We start from the raw sequence: 20,549 nt of genomic DNA on the forward strand, positions 1-20,549 counted from the left end.
GCCAGTCTCCTGAGCGCTGGCTTGGGCACACGAATTTCTTTCGCTGTCTCCTATAGCCTGGTGCAGAGTCAGAGTGATTTCCTCGTGATGACTCATAACTCAGTGACCAGGAAAAAATTAACAGGCTTCACAATAGGTCAATGTTTTATCCAGAGAAAAGTTTAACCCTTGCGCATTTATCAGACCAAATAAATATACAACCAAATATATTTATGACATTAGCTAAGAAAGTAGGCTCATAATTCATGGTCTCCAGAAGCTGAGGCCAAAGCAAAATATCTCTAGGTGTTTCAGTAGGTAAACAGGTGGGGAGCCAGGGGAAAATAACCTGAAAAAAGACTGATCTGGGATTTCCCCTGTGGTCCAGAGGCTTAGACTTCATGCTCCCAGCACAGGGGCCCTGGATTCTATCCCTGGTCAGTAAACTAGATTCCGTATGCCGCAACTAGGAGTTCGCATGCTGCAGTTAAAGATCCCACAGGCCTCAACTAAGAGAGCTAAATAAATATATATTTTTAAAGACTGAGCTTATGTAGTCAAATCACCCAATCCAAAAAAGACAACTGCTTTAATTTCAATTTACATACAGAAAACAAGTTACATACTGAAAACCATACCCCACATTTCTTTATCTCAACCCCTTTGCTTATGAAGTGGAGGAAGAAGTAGAATTAATCAGAAGTTAATTAAATTCCAGGCAGTTTTAATTAAGGAGTTAAAAAACAATTAAGATAAACTTAGAAATGTTACCTAACTAATTAGAAGAGCAACGAAAATTAGCAAAGTCATCCAATAAACCTATATTTTACCTGCAAATTTTTACATCATCACTATCTAATAAAGTGGACAAAAAATTGGGGGGTGGGGTAGGAAAGAATTATATTTAAGTATGAACAATTCAGGGGAAAGATACCAGAGTTGGGTGAAAACAGATTTTTATTCTTCTGTACCTTTAGTGAACTGTATTCACAACTCTCTTTATTGAACATCTGGTAGCCATGGGTGATTCTAGGCAAAGTATTAATAGAGAGATCTTTAGGTTAAATACACAGTGCATTCTTGGAACACATTAAGTGCTAGTCTCCTGGATCTCTCATCACACAAGGTTACAGAGAAGTTCATTACAGGGCTTCTTTTATAATGACCGGCTTTTAACCTTTGGTAGTTAAATGATGAAATGGTACTGGTGATTCAGAATCAGTGTAATTCACGTTTGATGTTCAGAGTGGTTGGTTAAACAGTACATTTCCCATCCCAAGGCTATATATATCCTTGTGTACCACTCCTTGCAAGGCTAGAATTGCTGACCTGAAGACAGCCATTGCCCACCCACTGGGAAAGAGCCAGGTGACTAGATCACTAAGTTCCTTTAGACAGAGAAGATGGGGGTTGTCTATCTGACCTGCTTACTTGATATTACTTTGAGTCTAGCCATCAAGTCTTCATCTGGTCAACAACAGCTCACCACTCTCAGTTCTCCCAGTCACTTATAGTCGGCCTGACTTTGGCTTGGTAGGAATATTCTAAGATACAGTTTTGCTGCCTGCAAACAAGAGGTTTTCATTCGGGAAGACTGATACCTAAGATGTGACTGAGGTGGGCGCTGTCAGCTGTCAGTGCATCTTATCCAAGAGCAGCGTTTCCTGACCTCAGCACTATTGACCTCTGGAGCCAGATAATTTCTTGTGGAGGGCTGTCCTGTGCACTAGAGGTTTGTCAGCAGCATTCCCGGCCTTTCCTCATTACATGCCAACAGGAACCGTACAGCCTGTGACAATTAAAAATGTCTCCAGACATCACTACATATGGCCTGGGGAACAAAGAACCCCTAGCTGAGAATCAGGATCTTCGATCCATGTCCTATTAGGTGGAAGCTCCCAGGAACCTAGTGCTGTGTGTGCTTAGTTGCTCAGTCATGTCCGACTCTTTGCGACCCCATGGACTGTAGCCCACCAGGATCCTCTGCCCATGGGGATTCTCCAGGCAACAACAGTGAAGCTGGGTTGCCATACCCTCCTCTAGGGGATCTTCCCCACCCAGGGATCGAACCCAGGTCTCCCACATTGCAGGAGGATTCTTTACCAGCTGAGCCACCAGGGAAGGCCAAGAATATTGGAGTGGGTAGCCTATCCCATCTCTAGGAGATCTTCCCAAACAGGAGTTGAACTGGGGGCAGATTGAACATTGCAGGCAGATTCTTTACCAGCTGAGCTACTAGGGAAGACCCCCCAGGACCTTAGATCCATGTCCTAATAGGTGGAAGGTGGAATTCCTGCTCCCTGGTAAGTGTGAAGAATCTTAGTATCTTATCTTGTGACCTAAGAAGAGAAAGGCATTCTCCCCTACTGCACTTCATAGCCCCCATGTAAGCTGAACTCAAGCCAACCTCCAACAGGAAGCTCCTAAATAGTTTCTTCACAAGTTTGATAAATATCTACTGATGTCACCCTGCAAGCAGTCAGGGTTTTTTCTTTTAATATTTATTTATTTGGCTTCACTGGGTCTTAGTTGCAGAATGTGGGATCTGCAATCATTGTTGCTGTTCAGACACTCAGATGTGTCTGACTCTTTTCGACCCCATGGACTGCAATACACCAGGCTTCCCTGTCCTTCACTATCTCCTGGAATTTGCTCAAACTCATGTCCGTTAAGTCAATGATGCCAACCAATCATCTCATCCTCTGCCGACCCCTCTTCTTTTGCCTTCAGTCTTTCCCAGCATGACAGTCTTTTATGGGTCAGCTCTTCCCATCAGGTGGTCAAAGTATTGGAGCTTCAACATCAGTCCTTCCACTGAATATTCAGGGTTGTTTTCCTGTAGAATTGACTGGTTTGATCTCCTTGCTGTCCAAGGGACTCTCAAGAATCTTCTCCAGCATCCCAGTTAGAAAGTATCAATTCTTTGGCACTTAGCCTTCTTTATGGTCCACTTGGAGTCTTAACTACTGGACCACGGGGAAGCCCCTCAGGTTCTCTTGTAATGATTTTGCTGCTGGGACTCCATCTTCCTTTCCTTGCTCTTTTTTGAATTTTTCTTTCAGGTCTCTAGGTTTACTGGGATGCAAGATTTTTTCCTATATAGTCCATGTTTCCCTGTCACGTGGATTGAAATTATTCTCTTTGCTGTCACCCAAAACCACACAGTCTTGAATCCTTCTGAATTCTCTCCATAGTATCGTCCATATGATTTTATCCTTTGCTGATTGCTTCTCCTATGACAACTGCATATCCTATATCCTTGAAGTCATAGTCTAGACCAGAGCTCTCCATTCCAAAGCACCCAAGAAGAAAACCCTTAGATGTAATCATGTCCATGGTCATTCTCAACTTGGGAAGCAAACCTTGCCCTTTTCTCCTGCCCATCCGCCCCATTCATCCCACAGAAGTCTGGCATTGACTTAAGGAATTGGTTCTAACCCTGGAGCTGACATCATCAGGGGCTATTGATACAGATTGCTGGGCCCCAACCTCAGACTTTGGATATGATAGGGGGTGAGGTGCAATGATTTGCAATTGTAGTAAGTTCCAGGTGATCTTATCTTATGCTCCAGACACCACACCTTGAGAACCACTGCCGTTAGGTGTGATGGCAGAGGAAAAAGCCCTCCTGGTGAATCTGGTTGGGTGGGGTGCCCAGTCAGTGCAGAATCACTGGTTAATTTTTCCTTTTTCCCCCAGAGATCAATGTTTCTTGACAAGTTTCATATCACCAGCAATGCCAGCTGAGCTTGTAGGAACTGTGAGAAAGTTTCCATACAAAGGAACAAAGGCAGTAGGCTCAAACAAAAATACCCAGCATTTATATTTAAAATGGACAGCCAACAAAGACCCTCTGTACAGCACAGGGAACTCTGCTCAATATTATGTAACAACCTTAATGGGAAAGAATTTGAAAAAAAAATAGATACGTGTTTATGTAGAACTGAACTACCTTGCTGTACACCTGAAGCTAACATAGCATTGTTAATCAACTACACTCCAATATAAAATAAAATGTTTTTTAAAAAAGGTACAAGCCTTCAGTTGTATAACAAGTAAGCGACAAGAATGTAACATACAGCATAAGGAAGATTATGGTCAATAATATTGTAATAACTTTGTATTGGGACAGATGATTACAGATGATTACTATTATGATGATCATTTCATAAAGAATGCCAATATCAAATATTATGTAGTACACCTGAAACTGTGTACAGTTTGATACTGTGCATCAAATGTATTTCAATTAAAGATAAATATATATCTTAAAAAAATACAGCAATACAATACATATAAACTTCAGTTTCTTCACCCACAGGTGGATTTCCAGCTGTGCCGGCTTTTCCAAAGGAGATGCTTTGCCATATTCTTTCTGTGAAAGAGAGAATATTTGCTAACATTGAAACTTGTAGATATATATTAGGGAATTATTTTCAGAAATAGGGGAGAGAACAGGAACCTTAGAATGGAAGTACCTGGGCTCTAGTCTGGGTTGCCTCCTGACATTTTACAAATACTCAGTCTTCTCATCTATAAGGTGAGGGACCTACATTTCTTCTCAGAGGGCCCTAGCAGTGCTATGATTCTAGAAACACTTTCTTAAAAAGGAAGGAAGGAAGGAAGTCTATAGGATCCTACTGATTCGAACTTTCCCAATTTGATGTGCCAAAGGTCTGGTCTTGATGTGCCTAGCTGGTCTCCTCTGGTAGGCTCAAATGAGTCTGCAGCGTCCCTCTTAAAAATGAGGCCATTCATGGGACATTTTAACATATCCATCATGGTAGGCTGAATAATGCCCCCCCTCCGAAACGTCCAGATGCTATTCCTGGAAAATGTGAATCGTGTATGATAATGGGAACTTTTCAGATTTGATTAAGGTAAAGAATTCTGAGATGGGGAGATTAGCCTAGATTATCCGGGTGGGATCTAAACGTAATTACAAGTGTCCTTGTAAGAGGGAGACGGAAACGTGATGAGAGAGGAGGAGATGGCCATGTGGTGGCGGAAGCTGGGGGAGAAAGCGTGACGTGACGTGAAGACGTGAACCGGGGAATCAGGACAGCCTCTGGAAGCTGCGGAAGGCAAGGAACAGATTCTCACCTGGAGCCTCCCCCCGACACTTGACACCTTGGTTTTCCTCCCTCAAGACTCATTTCAAACATCTGCCCTCCAGAACTGCAAGAGAGAAAAAAAAAAAAGTATGCGGTTATGAGCCGTCAAATTTGTGGTAATTTGTTTCACAGCCATGAAAACACTAATATCTGTTTATGGAACGCCTCCTAAGGGGCAGGTACTTTACACACAGTATCTCTAGTTACTGCAGCACCGAAGCAGTATGGATATTATAATATCTTCTAACACATACATAAGCTAACTGAGGCTCAGAGAGGCAGACTATTATAACCCAAACCATACTCCTAATCAGTGATGCAACCCAGATTCAAGCCGAGGTCTGCCTGATGCCAAAGTCTTTCCCTTTTGTTATATGTTTCTGACCACAAGAAAAATGTACTGCAAGTACTTAGGACCATGTTTGGCATATGGCTAGGTCTTGATTAATGTTAGCTTTTACTATTGTCATTTTATGTCTGTGTCTTTGACTACAGCTGCCAGCCCAAGTGTTCATGGAGCATAGTCACCCTACAGCCAGGGTGGCCTAGGGCCCAGCAGTTGGAAAGGGTCTCTTTGGCCTTTCCATAACCCATGTGCCTGGAGAGCTTCAAAGCCACAGAGATGCTCTTCTATTTCCACATCTTTCTCCTTCCACATATCCCGCTGTCTTTCTTTCTTTTTTGTTTTTGAGATTTTTTTGATGTGGACCATTTTTAAAGTCTTTACTGAATTTGTTTACAATATGGCTTCTGTTTTACGTTTCAGTTTTTTATCCGCAAGGCATGTGGGATTTTAGCTCCTTGAACAGGGATTGAATCTGCACTCCCTGCAATGGATGGAGAAGTCTTAACCACTGGACCACCAGGGAAGTCCCTCCCACTGTTTCTAGAAATGAGAAAAGAAAAGGAGCTACAGCCAAAAGGAGAATGAGTGAGAAAATGTACACAGAGAGAAGACCTCTTAGACTGAACCTCTTTAAGCTGGTATCCTGCTAAATTGATTCCTTCTCTGCCTCCCTTTAAAGGCCCCCAGATAGACCTCTGTGCCTGCATTGACACTCTCCTGGAAACTCCACACCCTTACTTTCAGGCTCACACATACTGCTGTCTGAGAAGCAGAGGGACTGAAGAGCAGTGGGATATAGGTAGAAAGTGAGAGAACCCTCTCCTAAAAACAAATACCTCTTCTTGTTTTCTTCTTCCATCTTGCTACCAGAATACCTCAACATTAGTTTATATCAATATATCAAAAAGAAGATATTTTCATGTGAAGAGATGTAAAATTTGAAGTGTTACAAAATGTCCTTATTATGGTGTGGGGAAACAGGTCCCTAAGAGATCTGAGCAGATAAAGCAAGTGTGTGACATGCATGGTTCCCTTCCCCCAGCTCTGACCTGTGGCAGGCATCACTAGTTGATCACAGCACTCTTCTCTACTGAACCCCGACGAATTAATTAGAGATGACACTATAAAGGACACTTACCTGGGACTTCCCTGGTGACCCAGTGGTTAACACTCTGAGCTTCCAGTGCAGGGGGTCCAGGTTTGATTCTTGGTCAGAGAACTAAGATCCCATGTGCCACATAATGTGGTCCCAAAAAGAAAAAAAAAAGGACACTTATTTGGCATGCTTGCAATATGACATGGCTTTGAAGATTAGGAACTCTGAAAACTCTTCCTCAGTTGCAATTTACTTATCAATTTTCCGAATTCTTTCTGAATTCTACCCCTCTATTAAAGTCCAGGTCTCATCCTACCCACTCTGGGGAGCCTCCTTAGTCATGCTCATGTTAAGCTTCCCTAAATTCCTCTCCTTAGCTACTGATATATTCTGGAGAGGATCCAGATTTTGTGGGGATGGAAACTTGACAATAGCATTGTAATATTTTTTATAGAGAAACTGGAACGACTAGATATTATTTTCATTTTTAACGAGACCTTTGAAGAATGGCACTTTAAGAGTTAAATCATTTCAGCAAGCTTGCTTCTCTAAACAATAGAATTTTAACCACATCAAGTTTGGGCTGTTGCTTTCAAGGGTATTATTCTTTAAGTGGAACATATCATCATCTTTGGTCATTGAACAAACTGGCCAAACATAGTTGGTGTATTTTGTTTTCCTCTGCTTATGTCCTTGGGGTTATAAGTTAGGGATGTGACTGGAACAACACAAATCAAATACTTCCCTAACCAAATGCTATGATGTGTCTTATGGGAAATAACCTCAGTCAGTCCAGGGAAGTGGTTTAACTGTGAAAAAGAACATGAGATTTTTGTTGACAAGCACTCATTCAGCAGATACTGATAAATATCAATATTAAGCCTGCCAGGCTCCTCTGCCCATGGGATTCTCCAGGCAAGAATACTGGAGTGAGTTACCATTTCCTTCTCCAGGGGATCTTCCCGACCCAGGGATCGAACCTGGGTCTCCCACATCGGAGGCAGATGCTTTAACCTCTGAGCCACCAGGGAAGCCCACATTTGAGTCTTTACTATATGCCAAACACTATTGAATACTCTGATAATATAGTGGTGAATAAGACAGAAAGATATTCCTGCTTCTAGGGAACTTGCATTCTGGTAGGACAGATAGGCACTGAACAATAGCCTAAAAAATTCCCATAGTAATGAGAGCTATGCAGAAAAGAAAATGGTTGATGACAAGGCATAGACCAGTCAATTCTAAAGGAAATCAACTATGAATATTTTTTGGAAGCGCTGATGCTGAAACTGAAGCTCCAATACTTTGGTCACCTGATGCGAAGAACTGACTCCTTTGAAAAGACCCTGATGCTGGGAAAGACTGAAGGCAGGAGAAGGGGACAACCGAGGAGAGGATAGTTGGATGGCATCACTCACTCAATGGACTTGAGTTTGAGCAAGCTCCGGGAGATGGTGAAGGATACGGGAGCCTGGTGTGCTGCAGTCCATAGGGTCCCAAATGGCCAGACACAAACTTATTGACTGAACAACAACAACAAGGCATAGATTGGATAATCACGGAAGATTTCTGGGGGAAAATGATCTTGAGGCTAAGACAAGAAGGAGGCCACTGTAAAGACCTGGAGGAAGGGCAGAGAAGATGCTCCAGGCAAAGGAAGCATTGTGTGCAGAGATCATAAGGGCATTAGGACCTGGGCTTGTCTCAGAAATAGAACTGAGGCTGTTGAGGCTGGGACCTGCAGGGGAAAAGGGCAGAGAGTGAGGTCAGTCAGGCAGGCAGGCGGGAGGGGGCGGGGGCACCATGTCAGGCTTGGCAGGCAGGATCAGGAATTTGGTTTTAACTCCAAAGGCAATAGAAGCCACTGGAGGGTTTTAAGCAGGACAGTCATGGGATCTAATTTACATTTTGTTTTTTAAGCTGGGCCACTTGGCTTCTGAGATTTTACCAGGGATCAAACCTGGGCCCACGGCAGTAGTGAAAGCACAGAGTCCTAACCACTAGGTTGGCAGGGAGTTGCTTAATTTACATTTTTAAAAGAACATTCTTGATGCAGTGAGAAGAATGAATTATAGGGAGGAGAGAGGGCAACAAAGAAACCTGGTTAGGATTGAAGGACAGTATTCTGGGCAGGAAATGGCGGCCTCAGAACAAGGATGGGGCTACTGCACAGACAGACCAGGCTACTTGATGCAAGAGCTAGGAGAAGTCACTCAAGTCAACTTCTGTATGTACTAAGTCGCTTCACTTGTGTCCAACTCTTTGCAACCCCAGGTACAGCAGCCCACCAGGCTCCTCTGTCCATGGAATTTTCCAGGCAAGAATACTGGAGTGGGTTGCCATGTCCTCCTTCAGGGAATCTTCCAGACCCTGGGGTCAAACCTATGTCTTTTAGGTTTCTTGCATTGGCAGGTGGGCTCTTTACCACTTTACCTGGAAAGCTCCAAGTAAACTTGAAAGTGAAAGTGTTACTTGCTCAGTTGTGTCCAATTCTTGGTAACCCCTATGGACTGTAGCCCACCAGGCTCCTCTGTCCATGGGGTTTTCCAGAAAAGAATACTGGAGTGGGTTGCCATTTTCTCCTCCAGGGGATCTTCCCGACCCAGGGACTGAAGCTAAGTCTCCTGCATTGCACGCAAATTCTTTACTAGCTGAGCCACCAGGAAAGACCAAGTCAACTTGGTAAAACCTAATTTCCTCACCAATAAAAAGTGGAGAATACTATGCATCTCAGAGATTTGTTGTAGGGGTTAAATGCACCCAAAGGCTAGGGTGCTGGCAGTCTCCATCAGGAGTCAGCAGACTCGGGCCCCTCTGGCCCACCACGTGTTTTATTGAGCATTGCCACGTCCATGTGTTAGGTATGATTCATTTCATGGAGCAACAATAGAGTTGGGTAGTTGTACCACAAACCACATGGCCTATAAAATCTCAAATAAGTATTCTCTGCCCTTTACAGAAAAGTTGATTGACCCCTAGATTAGAATGAAGAGTAAGAAGAATCTGAGAGACATGCTAATCTATACACCTAGCAGGCAGTGCATTTGGAGAAATGTTAGTGGCACGTCATGGATGGTATTTTTCAAGTGCTCTGCAAAAGAGAAGGCCCTTGCTGTAAAGAGGTGATTCATAAAGGGATGCAGCTGAAATGAACTTCAAATGTCATTGTTGCATAAATCAACCAATAAAACCATGTAACATTTGTATAGTGCCCCTGTATTTCCATTCTATTTATCAATACTTTTATTAAAATAATCTACTCTGGATTTATAAACTTAGTGTGAGACAGGATAAGCAATGGAAAAGATATATATCAATAAATTGGAAGAACCATAAACAGAATACAGAGTTCAGCTAGGCGCTCAACAAACATAACTTTAGCCTTCTTTCCTGAGCACCTTTGACTAAAGTCAATACCATTCATTTCACTGGGAATTCAAGTAAGGGTCATAGGAGAAGTTTGCTTTTCCTTATTACTGTGTAGCTGAAAGTCACACATTTATTTCAAATTGCTAACTAGTTTTGCTTCATGTTAACTTTTTATATGTATTTCTGTGGATTGATATTACTATTATTCACATTGCTATTGTTCAGTCGCTAAGTCATATCTGACTCTTTGGGACCTCATGGACTGTATAGCCCGGCAGGCTCCTCTGTCTATGGGTTTCTCCACGCAGGAGTACTGGAGTGGGTTGCCATTTCCTCCTCTAGGGGATCTTCCCGACCCGGGGATTGAACTCGGGTCCCTGAACTGGCAGGCGAATTCTTATCACTGAGCCACCAGGGAAGCCATTATTCATATTACCATCACTTTATGTATTTTGAAGCCTCAGACCAAAGTAGAGAAGAGGAGTTAATGAAAAGTCGCTAAAATCTAAACATGGAGATAGAATAGACTTAACCTTTTTGTTTTCTTTTGTAACTTTACTATGAAGTTTATTATTATTATAAAGATTATTATGATGATAAAGTTTATTAGGCCCATGTCATAAACTACTTTGTAATTAGTTTATTTTCTCTTTTGCAAGTAAAGGGGTTTATTCTCTAGCTTTTGAATACAAAGCCCTGTAGATTAATGTGACATATAGTTTTAAAATATGAAAATTAAATGTTTCTTTAAAAATATCACTTGTAGAAAAATAAACCCCAAATAAATTGATACATATAATATAACTAATGATCTCTAATTAGGGTCTATTTTCCCTTAGACATCTAAAATGTTTTTGTTAAAGTATAGTTGATACAATATTGTGTTAGTTTCAGGTGTAGAGCAAAGTGATTCAGTTATACATATATATATATATATTTTTCAGATTTTCCATTACAGGTTGTTACAAGGTATTGAATATTATCCCTTGCGTTATATGGTAAACTCTTGTTTCTTATCTATTTTATATATAGCAGTGAATAGCTATTAATCCCTTACTCTTAATTTATCCCTAATCTCCACCCTTTCCCTTTGGGTAACCATAGTTTGTTTTTTCTTTGTTAGTCTGTTTTTTTAATTTTTTTAAATTGATTTATTTTAATTGGAGGTTAATTACTTTACAAGTGTATCGGTCTTGAAATACATCAACATGAATCTGCCACAGGTATACATGTGTTTCCCATCATAAATAGATTCATTTGCATTATTTTTTAGATTTCACTTATAAGTGATATCCTGTAATGTTTGTCTTTGCTGTCTTACTTCACTTAGTATGGCAATCCCTAGTTCCACCCATGTTGCTGCAAATGGCATTATTTCATTCTTTTTTGTGGCTAAGTAATATTCTATTGTATATATGTACAACAGAAACCTCTTTACCCATTCATCTGTTGATGGACATTTACGTTGCTTCCTTGTCTTGACTACTGTAAATAGCACCTCTATGAGCATTGGGTGTGTGTGTATCTTTTTGAATTAGAGTTTTCATCTTTTCCGAGGAGTAGATACTCGAGTGAATCTGTGGGATCATATGGATGACTGGGTTTTTAAAATCAATAATTAGTTATCTTAAATATGTTGAGTCAACAATACTTCTCATTTCTTGGGGGAATGTCAGAAAAAAAATCTCTATTTTTTTGAAACATTTAAGGAATTAAGAAATGGAAGTAGATAATTAAAATAAATTACTTAACCACGTTCTACATGGGATTGCAAAACTTAATACATAAACATTATACTCTCATTCCAGTTGACTTTGATAAAAATATTGCTAGGCCATAATCTTTATTGTGTATTTAGAAGTATGAGTTTCTACCCAGTTGAGACCATAAATAGGGTAGAGAAAGCCAAAAGCCACAAGAAAGAAAACATTTTGGTTCAACTTTGTGCTTGGTGAGCTGTTTTCCCTCATAAAAATTTACAAATTAAGGGACATATTTCTGCATATGATCACAGTCCCCATGGGTAGGGGTAACCAAATACAGAGAGATATTTCATTTTTATCTGAGAAATGCTTTTCTATTACTTGCTTCTTTTATGAAACAAATACACAGTTGCTAAACATAATTTCCTGAACTTTAAAAACATTTTCTCACAGGCTAAAAACTTCTGTATTAACTCTTGCTTCCTTGTTGATTCGAGATTGCAGGGACACCACATGAGAAAGCAGCCTCTCTCTCGCTAATGGTCAGGTGGAAAATTCCTCCTGTTTAAACATAGTCATGAGTTAGAGACTAATTATAGTAGGAATTACTCTGGACAGAATAGAGTGTCCAGTTGAAGTTGTGGAGAAATATCATAAGTGTAGAAGCAGAATGAGGAAAAAAGGAGAGGAAGGTTTGCATGGTCTTCCTTTTGCTGTGGTTCTTGAGCTAACAGTAGGTGGCTTAAGGATAAGCATTAAATAATATCGAATAAGAATGAGTTATTACCTTTTCAGTTCTTTTTCACTCCTTCAGCTAACATTAAAGAGAAAGATCACATCTAGTGGCAGTTTTCACATCCACTTAACACTTATTAAGTCTCTCTGTTTTTTTTTTTTAACAAAAAGTGAGGTTCTCAGCAGAATACAGAATAAAACAAGGAATTAACATTTTGTTATATTTTGTTTCAATCATATTGTTTATTGCAAGGGAAAGTGATTTTCCATTAGGGTGAGAAGAAAAAGTTTCTTTTAAAAATAAATGTGTTGGGTCTTCCTTGGTGGCTCAGTGGTAAAGAATCTGGCTGCTAATTCAGGGGACATGGGTTCGATCCTTGGTCCGGGGAGATCCCACATGCCGAGGAACAAATAAGTCCGTGCCTCACAACTACTGAACTTGTGCTCTAGAGCCCAGGAGCCATAGCTACTGGGCCCACAAGCGGTAAATACTGAAGCCCATGAACCGTAGAGACCGTGCTCCACAACAAGAAAAGCCATTGCGATGAGAAGCCAGTGTACCGCAAATAGAGGGTAGCCCCCATTCTTTGCAACTAGAGAAAAGTTTTTGTAGCAGTGAAGACCCAGCCTAAACAAACAAACAAACAAACAAATGTGTTTAGCTAGAAAGTAAGCTAATGTAAATAAAAATATTATGTAATGAAAGTGATGCACAAATATAACCAATGTTATAAAGTGGCAGCATACTATGTTTAGAATATACTATAGTATATTATAATATACTATAGGAATTTAATATAGGAGTCCTCTAAATAGAGATTAAATCATTTTCACCCAGACTTCTTCCATTCTTCCCATTTTTATCTTTCTTCCTTTCTCTCTTGCCCACTGTCCTTTTCTACCTTCTATCATTCAACAAGATGTATTGATATGATGTACAATACAAGATGTATTGCATATAATGTGCCTGAGATTGTGCTGGGCACAATGAACCCAGGAATACAATGATTAATATGTAGTTATCTTTGCTTTGTTGGAAGCTCAGTCTCACTGGTGACACAGATATGCAAACTGTTATTATACAATGAGAAATCTGGTGTGTGTGCAGGGTATCCAGAGAAGGTATATGATGTGGGAAGCAAGGGAAGGTATCAGGTTTAAACCTTGGGAATCAGTTCTATGAAATGCAGTCTAAGTTCATAAATATCAGTATATCCTTAATTTATTCAGCAAACCTCTCTAGAACCAGAAATTACATTAGATACTGGGGATTTGGACATGCAAAAAGACACAGTTGAAGCTTCAAAAAGTTTTTGATTAGAATGGGAGAAAGACAAAGAAAGCAATGATTATATATGTCTATATCTCATAACTGAAATCTTTGGATGTAGATGTGTTTCCTAATTCTGAATTTTTAGAATGTTGATAAGGTGCACAAACTGCATTACAAAACACTCATAAAAGAGTCTGGGGCAGGTACCCCATAATGAAAACACATTCAATCATCTTAAATGGAATAAAGATGATAAATAGCCTCACATCAATTCAGTGGAGGTTGTTGGCTTTTGTAATGTTTAAGGTTTCTGAACTGCAAAAAATGTAGACCTATTCTTCACGATAGGGACTTGCTTTTTGAAATTCACAAAGCTTAAATATTACTACAGTCCATGGGGTCACACTCTTCAAAATAACTAGAGGTATGTTGCTTTGCAAGAACAAAGAAAGGGCGATGAGCCACATTTTAATATCAATAGAAAAGGGGTCAGGGAAGGCTTCCTAAAAGCTGTAATTTTTCGCCAGGGTCTTGCTGGATGAATAGAAGTTAACCTGACGGAGATGTGTGAGGGTGACTCAGTGGTATAGAATCTGCCTGCCAATGTCAGAGACAAAGGTTCAATGTCGGAGACAAAGGTTCGATCCCTGGGTCAGGAAGATCTTCTGGAGGAGGAAATAGCAACCCACTGCAGTATTCTTGCCTGGGAAATCCAATGGACAGAGAAGCCTGGCAGGCTACAGTCCATTGGGTCACAAAGAGTTGGACATGATTGCTCATGCATGCAAGCCCGACAGAGATGATGGAGGGATGGAGGAGGCAGAGTGTTGGAGGATGGGGAGAAGGGTTTTCTAGGCGGCAGGGACAGCCTGTAGAAAGACAATGCACTTGGTGTTTGCGGGGAACTGCAAATAATTCAGAATGGCTGTGTGTGTGGTGTGCTGAGACCAAGATGAGGCAGAGCACGGAGATGGAAATGCTGAGGAAGAAATGCTGAGATCAGGTAGGAGCAGCAGGCAGGGGACCCCCGCTAAATCTGATCTTATCCTAAGGATAAAGAGAGATTTGAGAGGTTTTCAAATCATGTTTGTAGTCATGCAAACAGATTTGAAATTATAGAACAATCCTAATATTGGATGACAGAACTGATGCACTACCCAAAACTGAGGCAATTGTTGGTCTCGGTGAGAGTTGATGAGAAACTGCAAATCGGCATGGTCTGGCACATAGTAATTGCTCAATAAATCATGGCACTTTGAAGGGCAAAGACTGGGCTGTAGTGGGGATGGCTAAGAGGGGACAATTTAGAGATAGTGGGAAGAATTATCTGGGACTCATTATCTGATTGGACTTACAGGGAGCAGGGGTTAGGGCGGGGAGTCTCCTTTCTTCCAAAACCTCCATGTCTCCTCTCTGGCTTCAGGGTCTGTGTTGCTTGGTGTTTCAATTTTTTTTTTTTTTTTTTTTGCCTCAAGTCATGTGGGATCTTAATTCCCCAACCAGGGGATCCAACTGGTACCCTCTGCAGTGGAAGTCTTAACCACTGGACCACCACCAAGGAAGTCCCAAGGTGTTCTATTTTGGAAATGATGAAATATGGGTTTGGGGTTCAGGGAAATTAAGTTGGATTTGGGAGATATTATGTGAAAGCTGCGAGACTTCCCTGGTGGCTCAGAGGCGAAGAATCTGCCTACAGTGCAGAAGACCCCTAAGTTGAGAAGATCCCCTGGAGAAGAAAATGGAAGCCCACTCCAGTATTCTTGCCTGGAGAATCCCATTGACAGAAAGAGGAGCCTGAGGGTTACAGTCCATAGGGTTCCAAGAGTCAGACACGACTTAGCAACTAAACTGTCAGCACCACCATATGAAAGCTATAGCCTTCATGTGGGTTGGATTAAAGAGAGACAGTGCAGGTCTCTCTTGAGAAGTTAGGAAGACTGAGGTCAAAAACCTAGAAAAGACGTAAGGGGAAAGGAAAGAACTGTCAACCGTGTTAAGTGCCCTCAACAGATGAACTGAGACAAGAGATGGAAAAATCCTTGATGGACATGGCAAATAGGAGGTCAACGGTGATCCGAGAAGAGCCCTTTCCATAGCTGAGGAGGGACAGAAGCTGGTGACTCTGAAATAAAGGAGTGTGCAGGTGAGGAAGCAGGGACATAGGGCTGGCTGCTGTCCTTTTAAGACACGGCTGTGAATGGGGGCGGGCACACAGAGGACAAAATTAGAAACAGTCATGGTCTGTATGGAAAGGGTTTGGGGAGGAGAGATGCTGCTCCACTCCCAGTAGTCAGCTTTTTTTTGGTAGTGCTGCAGCTGGCTTTTGGAGGAGAGTATTTAACCTGAACACAAGTATTTCTCGGAAAGAGACTGGACTGGAATAGATTTGCAGGAATGCAGTCTTTCTGGGCTCACATCCCAGGTGCTGCTGCTTGTGCTAACTTCCTGTAAAGTTTTTGCTCCTTCCTCCCTCTATTGTCTACCTGGTTGGCTGCTTGCCACTTGTTTAAGATGGCTCTTAGGACTGTGTGGGTGCCAGGGAGCTGGCTCGTAAATTAGCTGTGTGTGCACGTGATTTACCAAGGTGATGCTCTTCCCTGTCGCCACTAATTGTTTTTTAGCTTATACTTTCTTCATCACACATTTGATTTAGTTCTATCAGTTCCAATGAGCGGCTAAGGACATGAAGGGCTTCCCTGGTGTCTCACTAAAGAATCTGCCTGCAGTGTGGGAGACCAGGGTTCGATCCCTGGGTCAGCAAGAGCCCCTGCAGAAGGGAATGGCAACCCACTGCATTATTCTTGTCTGGAGACTTCCATGGACAGAGAAACCCAGTGAGATACAGTCCATGGGGTCGCAAAGAGTCGGAGGGGATAAAACACCAGTCTAGGCAAAGTGGAGACTGAAGAAAACAGGGCCTTGTCTTTGTGCATCTTATAATCCAAATCAGGCACTGTCTTCTAAATAATGGTGATAATGGCTCTTAAAATGTAGATCTTTCTGAAAAATTGATGAACATCAGATACCTTGTTTCCATGAAACAGCACAAAGAATTTAACATAAACTTTCAGAGAGTTTGTGGACTTGCTAAATTCCAAAGTGGTTTTTCAAATTCAAGTTGCTGCTAAGTCGCTTCAGTCATATCTGACTCTGCATGACCCCATAGACGGCAGCCCACCAGGCTCCCCCGCCCCTGGGATTCTCCAGGTAAGAACAGCGGAGTGCGTTGCCATTTCCTTCTCCAATGCACGAAAGTGAAAAGTGAAAGCGAAGTCACTCAGTCGTGTCCAACTCAGCGACTCCATGGACTGCAGGCCACCAGGCTCCTCTGTCCATGGGATTTTCCAGGCAAGAGTACTGGAGTGGGGTGCCATTGCCTTCTCCGGCACAAATTCAAGTTAAGCACGCACAAACTATAGAGTTGATGGTGCTCCATTATTTCATGACCTCGGCTAAAATAACATTTCTGAGCCTCTGTTTCCAGTTTGTACTGCCTGTCTTGCGAGGATTTTGTGAGGACTAAATGAGATGTTATGAATATGGGACTTAGCACAGAGCCCACCAGAGCTGATGCCAGTAAATGTTATTTCAGCTTTCAGCGTGTTATGGAGGAAGTGAGCTAGGTGTTCAGCCCCAGGCACAGCTAACTCACGGCTCTCCAGTGCAGGAGTTATTCCAGGATTTCCTTGTCACTAGTTGGTGAAACTGCCAACTAATGCCAGTTTCCCATAATTCAGTCGTTCCCTAGTGTCTCTAGAATTCTTGCTTTATCTTAGTTCCACCCAAACGATTAAAATCTTTATTTATATAGATAAATAATAGATAGTAAGACATATATTATTATAATTATATAATGTTGTTGCACTTACACATATTTGCTTAAAAAGAAAACTTTGGATCCCAACCATCAGTAAAAAACACCTCTGTCATTTGCCGTAAACGGAAAATAACAGTAAACAACGAAACAAAACAATGAACATTTAGTTAGCTACCAGTGCTTACCTAGGGTTTTGAATCTGGGCCCTGATAAATAGAAAGTTTAGCCAGTGTTTGAGAAAGAATACTTTCCTCTAGCAATCAGAAGAGCTGAGGAAGAATTGAAAAATAACTTTCTCTCCAATATGATTGGCTGTCCCTTAACGCCTGGGCTGCTCCCTGTACCTGACTCTAGCGAGGGTCTCCCCTTTGGGAGGCCTTCTGCGAGGGCCAGTTGCCTCCCTCTGCACCCCACCCTGAATAAGCTCTGTGGGAGCGGCGTCCTGAATCCAACCGTCTCCCAGGACAGGAGCTCCGTGAAGCCTTGCCATTTGAGCTCCCAGAAACAAGGACACTCAGAGGTCCTGCCCCCTATTTCCTTGATGGATCAGGCTCAGTGTCTGGCTCACACGCTCACACCCCGACGACGACTCCAGAGTTTCATATTTTCACTAGACAGGTAGCTGAGGCCACCCAAGTGCCGCTGGGACCCCGGATGGGTGGAAGGAGGCTAGGGACAGTATTTGGAAACTGCCTGCGCCGCAAACGCTATTTCTCCATGGGTTGCAAGCTATGGATTAAAAATAATAAAAACGCCAAAGAAAAATTAACTACAGATTTTATTCACTTAGCGCTTGAATAAGCAGCCCTTGAGCCAGTAGAGATTACTGTTACTAGCGGTTTTATTAGTTTGTTTTAATGGGATAATATAATTCCTATAAACTATTATTTTGTTATTATAATTCAGCAACCCGCAGGAAACAGGACCTGCCCCCCCGCCCCCGGTCCCTTCCCGGAGCCACCTGCGGCCCCCTCTTCTCAGGTGAGCCCCCACCTCCATCCCAAGCCCCGGACACCCGCTCCCCCTCCCCGCCGCCGCCCGACTGGGCATGCTCCTCGCGGCCAGCGGGGAGCGGGCTCGGCCGCCCCGCGCCTTTACCTGAGCGGGGCCCGCCCCCCGCGCACCGGTCCCGGCGGGCACCTGGCGGTCGCTGGGGACGCGGCAGAGGGGAGGAGACGCCGCACGGGGCGGGCGTTCCGGGGCCGCCGCCGAACTTTTCTCCGAGAAGTCCCACGTTTGGGGGCCGGAGCGGCAGGGCGGGGAGGGGAGAGCGGAGTTCCTGGAAGGAGCCGCTCGGCGCCGCCGCTGCACAACATGGCCTCCTCCGCCTCCTCGTCTGCGGCCGGCGCCGAGGGCACCCCTCCTGCGCAGGTGAGCGCCGCGCCGCCCCCTACCTGTGGCTTCCTTCCCGCCCGGGCGCGCGGGGATCGCGGCGCGCGGGAGACGGGGGGTCGGGGGGAGGGTCGCCGCCGGCAGCCTTGCCCTCCTGGGGGCTGCCGGACGGCGACGGCGAGGCGAGAGGAGGGGACCCTGCGGGCGGTCGGGGATCCGGCGGCGCCTGAGGGCGCGGGACTCAAGTTGCCGTTCCGGGCAGAGTCCGGAACTCTCCGTCCGCCCCGGCGTGCGAGCATCCTGGGGGAGGAGGTAGGGCCCCGAGATGTAGGGGGTCTCTGCTCGGAGACATTTGCCTCCGCGCTAAGAAAAGCGCGGCCCAGGGCTCCGGACGCCCTCGCCGCGGTCTACCGTCTCCGGGCTTCTGTGTTCTGGGCTCGCCGCTCCAGTGATTCCGTGCCAGGCTGAACCGTTCCCGAGGACACGCGCACCTTGGCGGGGAAGGGAGGAAATCACCTGGTTCTGAAAGTTACCTTCAAAGTATTAGCCTTTTCTTTTTTTTTTCCCCCGCCTCCTTTTCTTTTCTGAAGGTGAGTCGACACACTACATGTAACCCAGTGAGAATACAAAATCCACTTTAAAGATTGAGACATGCAGAAAGTGCTGGCCAATGCGGATAGGTAGTGCAGTGCCAAGGGCTGGCTAGCGGTGGGTTTACCTTCTGCCCTGGTTTTGAGAGACTTCCATTGGCGTGCAAGTCAAACACCCACAAAGTAAGAACCGGGTGCATGCTGTGCAAATCCACAGCTTCAGGATAGCTTCTCTTTCCTCCCACCCCACACCCCTCCACAGATTGCCACCCTGAAGCCCAGAGGCGTTTAGTAGCAATTTTGCAGCTGCCACTGTGTGTGTGTGTAATAGAGGATAATTGGTTTAAAACACGGGCGTGTGTTTGCATGTGCTTGGAAGTCTACGGAAGGGGACTTAAACGGAAGTTGTCCTTGGGAAGGGAGCTGGAGGACGGGTGGGAGGCAAACTTGGTTTCACGTATCTTTGGGGACTCTTTTTTTTTTTAAACCATGTGCATACGTTATCTGTGATAGAAAAAGAAATATTACCATTCCAGAAACCGAGGCACCTTTGTATAGCTTTGACAGCAGTAGTTTATCTAGTTTCAAATTATTTGGAATTGCTCTTGAAACACACAAACCTCCTAGCCCCTATAATATCTTTCCTTCCGTTGTCATCACTCAAAATCCTGTGGGAATCAAGGAAGTCTTTCAAAGACTCCTAAGTCTTGACCGAGTCCATTGGTGTTTTATTGTTACCTTGATTCTGAGTTTTCCTTTCGCTGTTTCGAGAGCCTGTGTGGCTTGTCTACTTTTGGAAGAGGCAGCTTTCTGGTAAAAGCAGAGGCAGGAGACACGGTAGGGTTCTACCAGGACTTTTTCCAGGAGGGTAGGCCACGTCCAGTAGGCTCTAGGAGGGAGACAGTTTCAGAGTGGATAGGAATTGCTGGCAGAGCAGTTCAGGCATCTTTATAATCTGCTGACCTGGGCTCAAATGGATGCATCTTCAAGGAAGCAAAATTTCAATACTGAAAGTGAATGTAAAGTTAAAACCACAGCTCTGAAACAAAAACTGGCTGAAATCAAGCCATCCACCAAGCAAGCTGGTCTTCAACCAGCTACTGATACCTAGAGGGCTGATTTCTCTTAGTTCTCAAATCCGTGAAGGATGGATAAGTGAGTTGTGAAGCTGGACTGTAGTGAAATGGTTATTTAT

General features: G+C 43.4%; 1 protein-coding gene and 1 long non-coding RNA gene across 2 annotated transcripts in view; one reads left to right on the forward strand and one right to left on the reverse strand.

Moving 5' to 3' along the window:
* On the reverse strand, nt 2,931–6,616 carry LOC106503691. Its single transcript, XR_001297395.2, has 3 exons — nt 6,578–6,616; nt 5,083–5,157; nt 2,931–4,354 (listed from the first exon to the last, which is right to left on the reverse strand). It is a non-coding gene; the product is annotated as an uncharacterized LOC106503691 (long non-coding RNA).
* The window catches only part of ANK3 (ankyrin 3), a 750,492-nt gene continuing 748,435 nt past the window's right edge, over nt 18,493–20,549 (forward strand). Inside the window, exon 1 of the mRNA XM_018042183.1 lies at nt 18,493–18,803. Within this exon, the coding sequence (XP_017897672.1) occupies nt 18,747–18,803 (57 nt within the window). The 5' untranslated portion in view covers nt 18,493–18,746. The remainder of the gene's footprint in view (nt 18,804–20,549) is intronic.

This window comes from Capra hircus, chromosome 28 (genome assembly GCF_001704415.2).
Source record: "Capra hircus breed San Clemente chromosome 28, ASM170441v1, whole genome shotgun sequence".
Lineage (NCBI taxonomy): Eukaryota > Metazoa > Chordata > Mammalia > Artiodactyla > Bovidae > Capra > Capra hircus.